At 48.9% G+C, this 16,042-nt stretch overlaps 7 protein-coding genes across 7 annotated transcripts; 3 read left to right on the plus strand and 4 right to left on the minus strand.

Moving 5' to 3' along the window:
- Positions 1–72: 72 nt before the first annotated feature.
- Positions 73–1,832, plus strand: DSM5745_06049 (uncharacterized protein; the record flags this gene model as incomplete). The annotated part of the gene is made up of 10 exons (XM_026748065.1): positions 73–132; positions 184–239; positions 296–553; positions 612–651; positions 713–790; positions 855–1,145; positions 1,200–1,224; positions 1,273–1,404; positions 1,452–1,628; positions 1,681–1,832. 10 exons carry the CDS (start codon positions 73–75, stop codon positions 1,830–1,832), a joined length of 1,269 nt encoding a protein of 422 aa, XP_026603897.1.
- Positions 1,833–2,234: 402 nt separating this feature from the next.
- Positions 2,235–3,969, plus strand: DSM5745_06050 (glycoside hydrolase family 125 protein; the record flags this gene model as incomplete). The annotated part of the gene is made up of 3 exons (XM_026748066.1): positions 2,235–2,368; positions 2,431–3,635; positions 3,701–3,969. The coding sequence occupies 3 exons, from the start codon at positions 2,235–2,237 to the stop codon at positions 3,967–3,969; spliced, it is 1,608 nt and encodes a 535-aa protein (XP_026603898.1).
- A 315-nt stretch (positions 3,970–4,284) lies between these two features.
- Positions 4,285–5,789, minus strand: pex12 (ubiquitin-protein ligase peroxin 12; the record flags this gene model as incomplete). Its single annotated transcript, XM_026748067.1, has 2 exons — positions 4,285–5,675; positions 5,732–5,789. The coding sequence occupies 2 exons, from the start codon at positions 5,787–5,789 to the stop codon at positions 4,285–4,287; spliced, it is 1,449 nt and encodes a 482-aa protein (XP_026603899.1).
- A 938-nt stretch (positions 5,790–6,727) lies between these two features.
- DSM5745_06052 (uncharacterized protein) lies at positions 6,728–7,078 on the minus strand (the record flags this gene model as incomplete). Its single annotated transcript, XM_026748068.1, has 2 exons — positions 6,728–6,955; positions 7,037–7,078. 2 exons carry the CDS (start codon positions 7,076–7,078, stop codon positions 6,728–6,730), a joined length of 270 nt encoding a protein of 89 aa, XP_026603900.1.
- A 953-nt stretch (positions 7,079–8,031) lies between these two features.
- DSM5745_06053 (uncharacterized protein) lies at positions 8,032–8,700 on the plus strand (the record flags this gene model as incomplete). The annotated part of the gene is made up of 1 exon (XM_026748069.1): positions 8,032–8,700. One exon carries the CDS (start codon positions 8,032–8,034, stop codon positions 8,698–8,700), a length of 669 nt encoding a protein of 222 aa, XP_026603901.1.
- Positions 8,701–8,861: 161 nt separating this feature from the next.
- Positions 8,862–11,900, minus strand: DSM5745_06054 (phosphatidylinositol-3,5-bisphosphate 5-phosphatase; the record flags this gene model as incomplete). Its single annotated transcript, XM_026748070.1, has 1 exon — positions 8,862–11,900. The coding sequence occupies one exon, from the start codon at positions 11,898–11,900 to the stop codon at positions 8,862–8,864; it is 3,039 nt and encodes a 1,012-aa protein (XP_026603902.1).
- A 913-nt stretch (positions 11,901–12,813) lies between these two features.
- Positions 12,814–14,139, minus strand: DSM5745_06055 (uncharacterized protein; the record flags this gene model as incomplete). The annotated part of the gene is made up of 1 exon (XM_026748071.1): positions 12,814–14,139. The coding sequence occupies one exon, from the start codon at positions 14,137–14,139 to the stop codon at positions 12,814–12,816; it is 1,326 nt and encodes a 441-aa protein (XP_026603903.1).
- Positions 14,140–16,042: the final 1,903 nt, after the last annotated feature.

The raw sequence follows: 16,042 nt of genomic DNA on the forward strand, positions 1-16,042 counted from the left end.
CGTCACGCGTCGATCACGATGCTCTCTCGCTGCATCTCCGATATACGACCGCGAAGCCAGATTCTGTCTAAGATGGCTGTCGCGGATTATAAGAAGTATCTGGCGGAAAATATTCTCCATGAGCGTCGTACGGTCAGTACTGGTGCCGGCGATTTTGGCTCCTTCCCTGACTTGGATCAATAGGTCACATATCGCTCGCTGGGTCGAGCATTGAGAGTGCATAGTACGATCGCGAAGCAGTAAGTATTCTTCCGGTTGGCGGATTGATACGTCATGATGCTGACTCTGTGCGAAGAATGCTGTATGACTTCCACCACAATGAGAACTCCAAGAAACCGTCCAGCGTCAACGCGACCTATGTTCTCTCGGGAGTCCCGAAACCCGCCGAACCCGCGACGAATGGAGCCGCCGTCAATGGCAGCGGTGGTGATGATGATGATATAATGCCGAGCAGCCCGTATATCAGCAGCTCGATGCCCAACCCGGAAGACGAATCGGAGCAGGTTCCCGTATCTGCAGTTCTGCTGGCGCGAGAGGAAGACCTAGAAGGCGAGTAGCGAGCTCCTGTGATGCCGACCGCGTTCCTCGGAAAGCTGCTAACGGTGTGGTAGATGCAAAATCTACTTTCGAATCACTATCCTCCATATACGTGTATAGCCTGCAGCCTACGATATTGCAGGATCTCAATGTGCTCACTGACGTCGGTCGCGAGATGCTCGTCAATCATGCGCAAGAAGACCCATTGGAGTACGGGAAGCAATGGGGGATGATACAAAATCCGAATGTCAAGGTACCGTCTACCTACAACCGGCATGCTGTTGCAGACCATATCTTGCTGACTTAGAGTCGAACAGAGGAGGACAGGTGTGCGACCACCACCTCCACCTCCCGCACCTTCGAGTACTGTTCCAGCGAAGAGACCCGCGCAGTCCGAACTCTCACAACCGAGCAAAATAGAAGCTAAGAAGGACGAACCCTCAAAACCTCTACAGCGCCAGAATTCCGCCTCATCGGCAAAATCAACCGATAAGGCGCCTCCGACAAAGAAGGAAAAGGGCGGCAGCTTGTTCAGCTCTTTCGCCAAGGCGAAACCAAAGTTGAAGAAGGAAGAGTCGACTACATCTGCTGCTTCTGGTGCTGACTCGGTGTGTCTTGATTTGTTGTTTCACTTTCTACTCTGTGTACTAACAAATTGACAGGCTGTCCCTAGCGGTGCTGAAGATGGTGAGTAGGCTAATGCGTTTTCTTGGTATGCTGGCTAACGGTAAATAGTTGTGCTTGATGATGCTTCTGAAGACGAGCAAGCAGAACTCTTCCCAGAGACTAAGAAGGAAGGCCCGAGTGAGACCCGTGAAAGCAGAAAGGAAAGGGAGGAGAGGCTTAGGAAGATGATGGAAGATGACGGTGGGTTCGTCGAAGCACTTCTACCATGAAATATTAATGAAGTGTAGATGAAGACGAAGAGATGCCGGACGTTACTGAACCTCCAGCGGAGCCAGAAACCATTGACAAACCGCCCCCTAAACAGGAGGACCTCAAGGTCGAAGCCACGGTTAAAGGCGGCCGCCGCAGAGGACGACGCCAGGTGATGAAGAAGGCAGTAAAGAAGGATAGCGAAGGCTACCTTGGTGAGTCCCTCTTGGTCGGAGAATTACCGGTAGTCAACTGATATCCATCTAGTAACTGTCGAGGAACCGAGCTGGGAGTCATTTTCGGAGGATGAGCCTGCACCACCGCCGCCCAAGAAGAAGCCGGCAGTGAGCGCACCCAAGGGTAAAGCTGGGCCCAAAGCGGGGCAAGGGAGTATCATGTCATTCTTTGGCAAGAAGTGAGGTTCAAGCATGATTCATGGCGGGGATAGCGCGAGAATGGCATAACTACGGAGTATGCTTGTTATAGAGGTCTGATCGCCTGTCCGACGTCAGTATGTAGTAATAATCCCAAGGCTAATAATCCGAATATCATGACGGACTGTAACAGTCGAAATGGCGCTTGACCACGAGGACAAATGATGAGCTTGGAGGGGGATGATCGCCAGGGTTGGAGATCCGCTCGCGCTTCTCCGCATTTCAAGACCAGCCACACCATGTGCAACTCAACAAATACCACACCTTCCGAGTCACAGGATCCAATTCCCTTGTTACCCCTCTTCCTCAATGGAAATAACTACGTGGACCTTCTCAGATTCATTCTCGTCATCTTCAAGCTCAGTCAACTGAGCTCGCTCTTTTCTCATGACGCTCCCCGCACTTGTCTCCGCACTCTCCATCCTCGGCCTGGGCACAAGGGGAACTGCAGCCCTGCCAGATGAGCCTGCGATCTTAAGAAGGGCGTGTCCAGACTACCTATCATACTCTCAAAGCCCTCAGTAGGTTCTCAGTCTTGTTATTACCCTTTGTCACGTTTGTTTACCGATGTCTGTGTTATCAGCCCTCCATACAGCGGAGGCCCATTAAACCTCCCATTCCAGAGGCCAGCGACGGAATGCCGAACATTCAACTCATCTGCTGTTGAACAAGTTATAGAAGATGTCACATCTCGCATGGTCGACAAAGATCTCGCGCAACTTTTCCGCAACGCCTTTCCTAACACCCTGGACACGACCATACGCTGGCATACCGATGGCACCACAACTGCGACGAGGAAAAGCAAGAAGCAATCCGAGCAATGGAACGGACCACAGACCTTTGTCGTAACTGGTGACATTAACGCAGAATGGCTCCGCGATTCAACAAACCAATTGGCGAACTACCAGACTCTGGCGAACCAAGACCAGCGCCTTTATAGCCTTATCCAGGGCGCAATCAATACGCAGGCTGAGTTCGTCATACAGTCGCCCTACTGCAATGCATTCCAGCCGCCGCCTCCGAGCAATATCCCACCTGAGGGCCATAACCAAGATGATCAGGTCCACCCAGCATACGACCCATCCGTCGTGTTCGAGTGCAAGTACGAGCTTGACTCTCTCGCCAACTTCCTCGGCCTTGCGACGGACTTTTACGAGAATACCGGGTCTACGGACTTCCTCACCAGCCGCTGGTTCACAGCACTAGATACCCTCCTCGCGGTCCTAGACGCACAGTCGCAACCAACCTTCAACACCGAAGGCCAGTTCGTCACCAACCAGTACACCTTCCAACGAAGCACAACGCTAGGAACTGAAACACTGAGCTTAGCAGGAGTCGGAAACCCGCTGAACAGCGCCACTGGCCTGATTCGCAGCGCGTTCAGACCTAGCGATGACGCAACCATAATGGGCTTCTTTATCCCCGCAAACGCGCAGATGGCGGTTCAGCTCAACAGGACAGCTGCTATGCTTCGCGCGGCCGGTGGACACGATGGTCTTGCAACGAACCTTGCGGACCGCAGTACTAGATTGCGCAGCGCTATCCAGGACGCTGGTATCGTCACTCACCCGAAATTTGGCGAAGTATACGCGTTTGAGGTGGACGGCTACGGATCGCATATCTTCATGGATGACGCGAATGTTCCGTCCCTCCTCTCTCTCCCCGTCCTCGGCTTCGTCGATAAGGAGGACCCCGTGTACAAGAATACACGCAAGATGATCCTATCCAAGGATGGGAACCCTTACTACCTCACAGGCTCTGCATTCCACGGTATCGGCGGTCCACATAGTAAGCCCTCCTCTCTCGCCCCCAATCAATCACCGAATTGAAACCTCGAGCTAACCCAAACACAGTCGGTCTCGAAAACGCCTGGCCCATGTCCCTCCTAATCCAAGCCCAAACCTCCGACTCCGACGCCGAGATAACAGAGTGCCTGAACTTGGTCAAGAACTCGAGTCTGCTGGGCCTTGTTCACGAATCCGTTGATGTCAACAACATCGCCGAGTATACGAGACCTTGGTTTGCATGGGCGAATTCCGTCTTTGCGCAGACTGTGCTCAAGCTTGCGGCTGAGCGGCCGGCGATTGTTTTTGGGGAGGGCGCTGAGCCGTATGTTCCTTAGACTTAGGGTTATTCTTAGAAGAATGGGTATTTTGGTGAGGATGGGGTAGGATTGGTTGAGCCCTCACTATTAATATTAGCATTGTGTTTTCTCTACGGATGTTATGTCGACATTGACCATTGGCTGTGAGCATGTTCCGGGCATGGGTATATTGAATAGACAAGTTATACACAATCATGATGCTGTTATTAGTGTTGGCACTGCCAAGTTTAATCTATATACAATAATCGTGAAACAAGGCGAATGTTCATGCAAAATGGCGCTCAAGTTGTGGCTATACATGTTCCAAAAAAGCATACGTCGTGAGAAATCAGATCAAATAAGGACCCTCCGCAACCCCTCCGTCCCACCAAGAACTCTCCTTCCCGTAACCGGACACCTGCCCTTCCCACTCTCCCATTTCCCCTCCCGACTTTTCCCTTGTTTTGGCGTCTTCTCCGCCTCATCGCCCTCCTCACCATCGCCGGAATCATCCTGCCAAGCTGCACCGGCGCCATCCCCATTCATGAAATCAATTTGGCGCTGGTGGTCTCCGTTCAGCCAGTGGAAGATACACACATAGCAGTATACGTAGCCCGTCTGGCAGGCCGTGGGATTGGTGAGCTGGTTCAGGCAGATAGGGCAGGATGAGGCAGCGTCGGAGTCAGCTGGTGGGAGGGGCACGGTGAAGATAGGCAGGTATGAGGAGGCGGAGATGGGTGGTTGGATACGCTTCCGTGGCGATGAAGAGGACTTGAGTGCTGATTTAGGAGATTGTGGGTCTTGTTTCTGCGAGGGCTTCGGTTTTCGTTCGGACGGCGGGATCATACCCTTCGTTATAGGCGCCGGGATGTCCAGCGTATCGGTGGCTTTGCGAGCAAGCTGGCGCGAGAAATCGCTAGCGTGCCACCACTCGAGAAACTTTAGCGCAAAGATGGACGCCGGGAGGAAATAGCGGAGAGAAGTGAGGAGTTGCGGGTAGATATTCTGCGGGCTGAGGAGGCCCAGCAATCCCGAGCCCGGACGGGTCCGCGCGCCGCGCGGATTTTGGGGCTTGCCATCTAGGATCTTTGCGATGGCGTGGTGATCTGCTGAGCTGAGACGGCGGATGCGAGTGCCGATAAGCCAAAGGAAGGGGGAGGAGTATTTTGTGTTGTCGAATAGGTAGGCTAGGTTGAAGGCGAGGATGGAGAAGTAGTAGGCTGCGTTAACGGAGGGGTAGATGTTGCGCAGGAACCATTTGTATGCGTGCATGAGGCGTTGGCGCACTGTTGGGTGTGGTGGGAGATCGTCGCTTGGGTTATATCGAGGCCCGCCGCTCATGATCAGGGACGCTTGCGGCGCGGCGTGGATGTCGTAGCCTTCGTCCAGCTTGCGCTTCAGGTAAGGAATGCCGACCATGATGAGCAGGTTCTTCCATACATCGGCAGTCCGTAGTTTGAGGCTGTCGCGGACGGGTCCAGGCGCGCCGAGCTGGGCGCGAGGGATCTCTCCATTCTTTGTTAAAAGGACTCGCTCGCGTTTGAGCGAGTAGAAGTTCTCTGTGAATGAACCGCCAAAGTTGCGGAGATAGTACCGCTCGACGATGAGGGAAAGGAACGCGTAGACTTCATCGTAGGAGTTAAGCACCCGGAGTAGATACCGCGGATGACGGTGTGTAGCGATGGCAAGGATATATCGTATCGAGGGAGGAAGGAGGTCTGATAGCTGTTGTTCCGCGAGCAACTCTACCGGGACGTGGTGGTTAGCTTTCGGGGTTCTCCGCGGAGCTATCTGGACTTACCGAAGAGGGATGGCTTGAGCTCATCGAAGTCTTGCTGAAGGCTTGGTAGGTACTCCATAGTGCGGACTGGGATACCAGCCTGCTCTGCAGACCTGGGAAATACAATGGCAAAGGCAAAGATAGGCTGAGACAGGGTGTTGGAGAGATGTCCGATTTGGGCCGAGGCTCATCGGCACGTGTGGATGAGTCATCATCAACACCATCTCGCCCCTCATGGTCAATCTCATAGCTTCTCAGCAAGGACCATAAAAGGGCCTAAGCTACTGTACATCGAGCTTGTTTGGCCTGCTGTGGATATGGTTGGATCGCACATTCACCCGTGTTCGTCGGGTTGTGTGCAGTGAGCGAAGCCCTAGGTACCTCGTTTCGACCTCCTCCCAGTGTACAACATGGCTAGCTTTCAGTTTCATTGATGGTAATGAGCGCTCTCCAGACATACTAAAAACAATTATTACAGAATAGACCTGCGGTAAGTACTGCGAGTTGCTGGTCTCAAGGAACTGCAGCCCTGAGAGACCACAGCCCTAGAGTGACCTTTCACCAGGCTACGCCATAGACTGCTAGCTGGGCGTCAAGTAAGCTTCTTATTAACGCAGTTTGGGAAGCTTGGTCTTCGAGAAGGGACAAGGTCATCGCGCTTATTGCAGCTTGTTACAATAGGCCACGGCCGAAAACAGCATGTTCTTGTGGGCAGGACAGACATCCACTTTACACCCCCTTTCCTTTGTCATGGCGATGTATAGGCCCTTCGTACCTCTCTATGGTCATGAGCCTGCTGCTCGTACTCTCCTGTTGGAATGGGAAGGAGCTTCTGCACGCCTCAAGGCTGCCCCTGGACACCGAGCACCACCGCACCTTCCGTGGCGAGACCGTCCATGGCCGTAAAACAACAGCGAACGCGTCCCGATGATGTTTTCCTGTCCAAGATCGCCACAGGCTTAAGAATAGGGTTCTTTTCTAGGTACGTGCCCCTTCTGGTAACTTTTTACAGATGGGTTACTTTCGGTCAGTGTCGAAAACCTCCTCCTCGAGCTCCGGTTCTCCCCCTTCGCCTTCTGAAGGACCTGCAATTCGGAGGACGCTCCAGTTGTAATCTCGAGCCACGCAAACATCGTTGTTGCCGTCCAGAGAAAGTAGCCATGCAGGCGGGGAAGAAGCGTCGAAAGCAAAGTCGCCAGCCAAGCCACGGTCGATCTGGCCGAGTAAGAGGACGGTTCCCGGGTCCTTGGTCCTACGGGATAAGCCATCGACTATTTTCGGTGCGTCGGAATCTGTCGAGGATGGTCGTCATGCCAGCGATGGTACCCGGAACGGCATAGTATGGCTCCAATCAATGGGCGACAACATCGTGGCAAAACGCGCACTGAAAGACATCGAGAAGAGAATCCAGGAGGCGAAGGAGAGAATTGGAAGAGAGTGGGAGTCTGGTGAGGAGTGGTAGTGGTGGTAGTGGTGGTTCCCTCCCAGTCCATTCTTTGCTTTGGGCTTTGCCCTTCTGACACTTGAACTCTTATCCCCTGTATATTTCATTTCATTTGCTTTTTTGTTCCTCGTTTCTGTCCCTCGTTCTATAGGCTCTCTGGCTCTGATTCCTGGGGAGGGAGATCATCCAGAGGCCACCCGGTTTGACTCTCTGCAAACCCCGAGTCCCCAGCGAAGCCCGCACCTCATCGTGGTGCTGGAGTCTAGTATGCATCACTTGCTGTGCTGGAGAAGCTAAGACAGGCTTATTCGACCAGGTCATGTGCTTACGACTCATCGGGACGGTGTCCCTCCCCTATCCATGTTGTTAGTTAGAAACCTAATGAGTGACTCATTTCATCACTTCATCACCTTTTCCCTTGAGATATTCTCTTTCTCCATCACATCACACCAAGCAAGGGCCTCGAAAAACAGCCGATCACCATGGCTTCTCACGACCCCGGATTTGGAAGGCTCTCGAAGCTCCCACCAGAGCTGCGACTCTACATATATGATTCTATCGTTCCTGCATCAGCTGAAAACAACTCCATTTCGATCCTCCGTACTAGTCGCAGACTCTATGATGAGGTCTCCCACCATGTTTTCCGCCACCTAAAACTGGTGTTCACAATGAGCCCAGCAGCTGAGACAGAACACACTGGGGTCGGGCCGAATTGGGTCGGGCCAAATTGACCAGTTCGAACAAGCTGCTTAGGCGATCATGGTATCTTAGAAAATACAGTTCAGCTATTCGCAAAGGATTTGGTCATTTCCCATTCCATAGGGCCAATGTGCCTGTCAAAGTATACGCACCCGATCCCAGCGACCCTGGACAAATGATGGTGCTTTGGCGAAAAGTCAACAACTTGGTGGACCTGCTGGGCCACGCATCATCAATCCAACGGCTCACGCTTAAGTTCCGGTCAAAGAAACGATACACCTGGACTGAGAGAGATGGAAAGGACCGCACGAGCGTGTACTTCGCTCGCTGGCCATGGCCGTTCCGCTATGGCGCGCCCTTTCCATACCGCCTCAAGTTTTGGATTGCTAGGAACCCATACGATCACGAGGCAGTATTTCTACCATTCTGCCGCTTGAGGAATATCGAGGCCATGTATATGGATTTCCGGTGGAAGGGTGCTCTGGATCCTGCCACGAACATGGACTGGTCCCTGCACAAATTCGTCATTGAGCATCTCACCCTGAAAAATCGTCGACTTCTCTGCCAAAAGTGCAAAGAGCTTGGTGATCCAATACTCGGTATCCTTCCCCGTCTCATTAGCGAGATTGATCACCGATACATGCATACGGAGGGTGAGTTGCCTGGTTATACCGCGTATCGGAACTTCAAAAGTAGCGCCAACTGGCCCCGACGCAAGAAAGAATCTCGCAAGGAGATGATGAAAGACGCCCAATTCGAATCGAAGCATGGACAGGGACATTGGGTGTGGCCAGATTTTATACCAACGGAAAGTTGTCCCTGCAGAGCTCCTCGTGATAAAGAGTAGATGGCGGTATCTTCTTCATTCTTTTTGCTCTTGCTATCTCTGGCGTTGCAGATGCACGTTTTAGCTTATTCTATCCGTCACGTAATTTCAGATTTATGATTACCTTCATCAATTGCCTGTGTCTACCTTATACCTCGTAGTGTAGAAGGCCAGTGTAGGCACTACGTCTCCGCCCTCTGTTTGAAAAGACTCTTCCCCTTCAGCCACTGCCCGTAGCGCTTATACCTCTTCTTATCCTTATCCTCTTCGACAACCGTTAGACCCTCCTCAGAGACGTTCAAAAACTCCGCATAGTCAGCTAGATTCTCCTCCGCGTTCGCGCCAAGGGTATACTCCTCCACATTACACTTATTCACGTACTCGACCAGATCAAGATTAGACTCGTGCTCACGTATTGATGCGGCCGTTAGCTCGTCTTCCGACGTCACGACCAGCGGGACTTTAAGCGGGTGGTTTATATAGCGCTCGTATTCCTCGGCTTCGGCGCTCGTCACGGACGGATTCAGGGAGTCGGTGACAAGCTGGCCGAGAGTCCACTGAGCAATCTGGGCTTTGCTCGGGGTGTTGGTTGTGAGGGACGAATCCATGGATGGGTGGCTGGATATCGTGTTGGAGCGTAATGGTCCGAGCGACGAGATGGGTTTCATGATCCCGGGGCGCCTTTCAGTGGTATACGGTTGGTGAGGGTGATCTGGGGCGTTGGATGAGGGTTCCGGTTCTTGGATCTTGACGCTTCGCTGGGGTCGTTCGCGGTTGAGTTGTTCGTGGGAAATGCGGGGCACAAAGGGGCTGAGGTTGTAGTCGTCTGTGGATGTTGGGCGGAAGGGAAGGTAGCGGAGGGTGGAGTTCATCTTGAATGAGAATATTTTGGAGAATGAGGAGATGGCTAGGGGGCGGTAGTATTCGAACCAGTAGTCGTCATAGCGAGATAATGGCTCCTTTGGCGGAGCTGGCGGGACGGGCATCTCGCGCTCTTTCAAGTTCTCTTCTGTGTACCATTTGATGTAGTTGGGCTTCTTTTTGTTCGCCCAGAATCTGGGGTCGGCGTGATGCAGGTAGTAGTCGGTGGAGAGATCCCAGAGCATTGGTTGGCCTTGTGAGAAGATATAGTTTCCTAGGAACAGATTATAGGCTTCTTGACGCTGTGCATCGAGGAACGAGTTGTTGTAATACCGCTTGAAGCTCTCAACCATGTCGCGGGAATGACTACTCCACTGATTGATCTTGCGGTACGTAGCCATGGTGTTGACAAGATGTGACCCCCCATACTGGATAGCAATGTTATCGCCATGATCATGCCACATATCCGTAAACAGGTTGACGATGTCCGTATCGTACTCCACTGTCGTACCCTCTATAATACCTAGAGCATGGAGTTGGTATCCCAATGCTCGCTTTCCAATAACAAACTGCGCGGCATTAGTGCGGTCAAGGCAATCTATGCAATTTGTTCTTGCGATTCCATTCTGCACTCTTAGCCCTGTGTCCACACCATGGCCATTCTGGAAAAAGCCGGTCCTGGGAATTATATCGCCTGCGATATCTTCCAGCGTCTCGATTACATCTTGATCCCGGCTTTTGGCTGCCCGACTCATATCCCAAGGTTTATAGATGAGCTTCTTATCTTCGGGCAGGAACTGATTGAGGTACTCCACAGCGTTCGTAAACTCTTTCAAAAGCTTCGACTCCCGGGGTGTCCGCTCTCGTGATTTAATGAGGTTGAGGACATATATTGGCGCACCGTACCGTGCAAAAAGGTCATCGAAGTGTAAAGCGGCGGCAGAGTAGAATGGATCAACGAGATTCAATTCAATGTCGGGCTTTGGGCTGACGCCCGAGTTCTCTTGCGTCCAGTAGAGAGGGATACTCCCTCGATGCTGGACGTAAGACGTATACAATGGATTTGCGTAGAGGTCCGGTCCCGCCGAATGGAATGAAGTCGTTGTCATCTCAGAGACAATCTGCTCCGTCTCTACATCATTCGCGACATAGCCAAGATCGTTCGCACCTCTTTTCAAGAACCGCGCTCCAGCAAAAAATCGAGACCTTCGAGCGATAATGGTGATGTACACAAGCCGTCCATAGACGGACATCTTTGCCTGTTCGACATACCCATGGATGATAGGCAGGCACCATTGGTACGGGTTCTTTAGATGCATGATGGCAGGCGCAAGGAGATGATGATTCCAGATGAACATCGTATTGAAATCCTGCCGAAATGCTCTTGGCTGGCCGTCCTCATGAAGCTTGCGATCCCGAACAATATTGTGCTGGAGGGTGTGGGTAACATCATAAGAGTAGCTGAAGTAGAACGCTCTGGTGAGATCGAGGCTGTGAAGGATCGCAATGTACCTCGCCTCCTCGGGGTTCTTCTCGGGCTTAAACCGCAACGAGCTCGAAGATGTCGTGAGAGAGATCAGCTCCGTCCCGTCGATCTTGTAGACATAATGACCCCCGATCATTGCAACCTGGCTCCTCTTCGTCACCAGAAGCATATAGTATGCCCCCGTAAAGCGCACAAAGCCAAGTATAGCCCAAGCGCTGCATTTGAGCTTCAAGCCGCCTGAACTCTTATTCCCATCGTCTATTGCATCCAGAAGCTGGCTCATCTGCCTCTTCGTATAAACAATATCGTCCTCGATTATGTTCAGGTCATCCGTTTCAGAGGTCCGATCAATCTTCAGAATGCGAAACCTCGTGTCCGACAAATCCATGCCGACCATGTAGAACCACGTTGCCGTCTCATACAGAGAGAACTTGTGCATCCGGTAAATCCCATCATCTCCGCCACTATCTAGGTAGACTTGTCGCTGCTTCTGCGCCGATGCAGACATCGAGTCCCGCTCAAATGACGTTGCGATCCGCGGCTCCTCGTCTTCTTCCTCGCCGACATCTTCGCTGATCGAGGGCGGCGGTGGAGGATTATATGGCCCTGGCCCGAAGGGCGATAGAGGAGATCGTAACAAGCCATCATCGTCGGGATGTGCGATAGTTGGCCCGTCTGTCTGGTCTTCGGAGGTTTTGTGGCTTGACGACGATGTAAGTGAGGCTTCTGGGGCGGAGTTGGGCTCTAGCGCTACAGTTGATAATAGCGAGCCGCTGTCACCGAGAGAGGCGGTCCGAGATGAGCGCCCGGCGATGGAAGCTGTACGGCTTGCGTCGGCCTCAGTCGGGCGAGAGGCTCCGTCGAAGCTCTGCATGGCTCATGCTGTAGCCTTCTCCTGATGGGCTTGAGTTCGGTGTCGAGACTCGAGTAGGTAAGAGTCGCTTATCTTTGTTATCAGTGATGTCATGTGATGCGGGGATGGCAGCTGTTGGTTTTTACATAAGCAGGATACGGGAACAGGCGTGTGATTCAAATTTTATGGATCTGATATCAATAAATATACAATTAAGGAGCTTCGGAGAGCCTGTAGTATGTTCACTAGGGTGCTGGCGGCTGTATTCTCTGAGACGATGGATGATACCGTGGGTTAACTCCATTCAGTGCCAGTATGTATGTTGACGGGCTATATATATCTTGGCTAGGCAAACTTCCCCATCCCCTAGGTAGAAGCCCAACATATCCCGAATCTCAGAAAGTTGCCAAACTCTGCGTCAGCAACTTTCCAATTCCCACCAGTCTCATGCAACGAAATTGGATTCGGAAACAACTGCCAAATCCATGGATCTTACGCTGTTTCTCCTTAGTTCCATCCATTATCAAACCACACAAACAGTGTGTTTGCCTCATCGCAGATGAAGGGAGATCCTCTTTTCCCGCCGACATTCGAGCCATCCTGGTAATGCCCGGGGTCAATTTTGGAGAAAGACACTCGCGATGACGCATATGTCATGTTGGGCGGATGTACTCGTCCGGTTTTCACGGCGGGCTTGGGAAATGTAAGTAATGGATTCTGCAAGGTGCGACTGATATCGATCGGTCTACGCCTTTTGTTGTCAGATCCAGCCTTTCATACCGCAGGTGCGGTTCTCTAACCCAAGTTTTGTATAGTACGTTGCTGGACAGATGCGAATCTTACGAGTAACGGCACCAGACAGCCTAACATCAGACACCCAAACCAGTATCAAAGCCAGCACAGGCTGCTTCCTGAATACCTTCAAGAATCTAACTTACGATTGACGTAGGAAGAGAATCTCTTCCTCCGACATCACAATCTCGACTTCACTCGCTCCAAACTGCTCTCTCAGCGCACGCACAGCAACTGCTGCTACGAGGCTGGAGTTAAGGAGACCCTCATAGTGTGGCCATGCGCGCAAAACATTCACTGCGCGTAACCCGGCGTTCAGGGTCGGTGCTCGCGTTGCGAGAACGTACATCGTCGTAATAACACCATGGTCAGCGGTGAACATGGGAAGGTCTGGGTACCGAGCGATGAACGCTTCATGGGCTTCAAGGACGATAAGTGTCTCAGGCAGAAGGTAATCAGGGAGGGGCTCTATGCTCATGGTAATCTTGAGACAAAGGGCTTGACTCATGAGGAAGAGTCGAAGAAGGTCAAGGCTTCTTGTGCCTTGTGCATTTAGCGTTGGGAGACGTTGCTGGCAAAATACCTTGAATTGCTGAGTGGCCTGGCTAAGCTGGGAGGAAGATCGTGCATGCTCAAGGGAAAGAGACGCATAATCGGCGAGGAAATCGATGTCGGAGAGACTCAGGCAGGTTGTGATGTAGGCGATGCCCGACCCCAGCAGTTCGGCCAGTGCAGGTTGTGCCGGGGAAAATGTACTATAAGGCTCAACCGGCCCATCATGGATGAGAGGTGGATGATTGGAGCAGAAAACCTGGCGTCCGGTGAGGTAAATGTCTGTTTGAAGATCGAATCGCCGGAATGCGGCGACCAAGGACGGCTCGACTCTTGATACAATTTCTGTACGCTCCATCTCCTTTATAATACGCAAGCCATACCGAAGATGCCCCCGTGCACTCTCATACCGTCCCAGGAAGACATCGGACAGCACAAACAAGAGACAACACAGCAAAACTATCTGGCGCACCTCCGGATCGTTCGAGGACAACCGTTGATTCAACAGAGAGATCGCGTGAACAGACTGCTGAAGGGAGAACTGACAGACCCGATGGCTCTGACTCAACCCTTCCAGAGCCCGCATATTGCGCAGCTCAGACGCCTGATGCGCCGCGCTGAGCATGTTGACCGCATGGAAGACGGCCTGGTCTGCATGGCACATCTGTAGGACATGTTGCTGCCAGAGCGGGGAGACCCACAGAGCGGTCAGGTTGACGATGGAGTGATGCTGGAAGTAGGAAAATGATCTTTGCTCGTCAGAGGTCATTGCCAATGCCGGTCTGGGCTGCGCTTTGACGCTGACAGTCTCGGAGCGGGTGCGTCCTTTGGGCAATCGGCCTAAGTCATAGCCTTCACAGTTCCACCCAGCCGCCCTGCAGTTCTGGCACTGTCCTGGTGATTCGTCGCATCGCATATGTCGGATCCTTCTATCGTTAGCCGGTCTTCTCTTCGGACTAGCGGCCTTGCCCTACCGACAACTCCTACAGCCTGTCCTGGATCTCCGAGCGAAGATTTTCTTGCGTTTGGGTGCTGGGGTTGCTGGATCCTGCGTCATTTTCTTGGCTAATTGTCGGAACGATTGGGGTACGGAGTAGACAAGGACGAGTGATTATTGCCGAAGAAGTGTGGGGTGAGATTGAAGAACTATTAGACGAAGAGTCAGAGTTCATTTGCTCCGCCGTCAGAATTCTGTGCCTGGCCAAGAGCCTAGCAAGCAGGCTTTCTCTGATTTAGCTCGGAACTAATCCCCAAATGGTAGCCAGTTGGAAGCCAGGGAGGGTCGCCCAGCGGGGAGCCGGCTAGGGGCGTACGGAGGACTAAATCAACAAACACGCAAAAACTCTGCTTTATATAAATATTGTATACTGCTTTGCTTACCACTTTTTATTTACCCCTTAAAAAATTTTTTTACCTTTAGTATAGCTAGGTTATTATATAATTCTTAAAGCCTTTATAATAGGTTAGCTACTTATTAATCTTAATTTTTATTAAAAAAAAATTAAAGATTTTTTTATAACTAGTTTTTATATTAATAATATTACTTTATACTTAAAATATAAGTACTATTTTAAAGTTAGCAGGCATATAATTTAAATATACCTTTATAATTAAAGTATTAAATAAAATATATTTTTAAATAATATTATATTTTTAAATAATAACTTAGCCCTTTATACTTAAATTAAAGTTTTAATATATTAGGTTAGCCTTAGTAAAGTTAATATTTTTAAGGTTTTATATTTTAAAGGGTTTAAAATTTAGGCTTATATATTAAAATATATTTATATAAAGCTTAAAATATTATATTAAACCTAGAATTTAATTTTTAATAAAAAAAAATAAATAAGATTATAAAAACTTTTTATATAAAGCTTAAATCTAGCTAAATTAAAGGTTATAAATAAAATATATTAGTAAGTTATTTTTAAAACAAGGGATTATTAATTAAAAGGTATAGGTAATTTAAAATATATATTATTTTTATAACCTTTTTTTACCAAGATTAGCTTTTTTTAATATATAAAAAACTAGTACTTAAGGCTATATAAAAATATTTATATAATTTTTAGTGCTACTAGGGTGCTTATATTATACTTAAGCTAAATTTTATTTAATTTATTAATAGCTATTTTAAGCTAGCTTTGTATAATATTAAAATTTATATAGTTATTAATACCTACTTTTAATATATTATTTAAGTTTATATAAGTATTAGCTTTTATATAATTATAAGTATACTTAGGTAGTTTTTAAATATACTTAAAGTTACTTTAAGGCAGCCTTGCTTTATATAATTTAATTAAAAAGGGGAAATAATTTTTTTAATTAAGGCCTAGTATAAGCTTTAATAATTATATTATTTTAAAATTTTTATTAAAAATTATTATTTATATAAAACTAGTACTATAAACTAGTAAATTAAGGCTTAGTAAAAGTAATTAACTAAAAGTTTACTTTTTTAATATTAAGTAAGTTTTTATATAATAACTTTAATTTTATACTAATTATATTAATAAGTATATTTTTAAACCCTTGTATAAAATAGGCACTTTTTTAAGAATATTTTAATTAATTAAATTATTTTATATATAATTTACATGCTTATTATTTTAATCTAGATTATATTTTTTATATAAACCTAGAATAACCATTTTATTTATAAGTAATAAAACTAGTTATACCTTATTATTAATAAGCCTTTTATAAATTATTATTACTTAGCAGCTAGTATACAAGACTATAGTATTAAGTTTAATTTAAAGCTTTTTAAATTATTATAAAAAAATATACAAGCCTAGGATAAGTATTATTTTAAA

This window comes from Aspergillus mulundensis (genome assembly GCF_003369625.1).
Source record: "Aspergillus mulundensis strain DSM 5745 chromosome Unknown scaffold_5, whole genome shotgun sequence".
NCBI classification, from domain to species: Eukaryota; Fungi; Ascomycota; class Eurotiomycetes; order Eurotiales; family Aspergillaceae; genus Aspergillus; species Aspergillus mulundensis.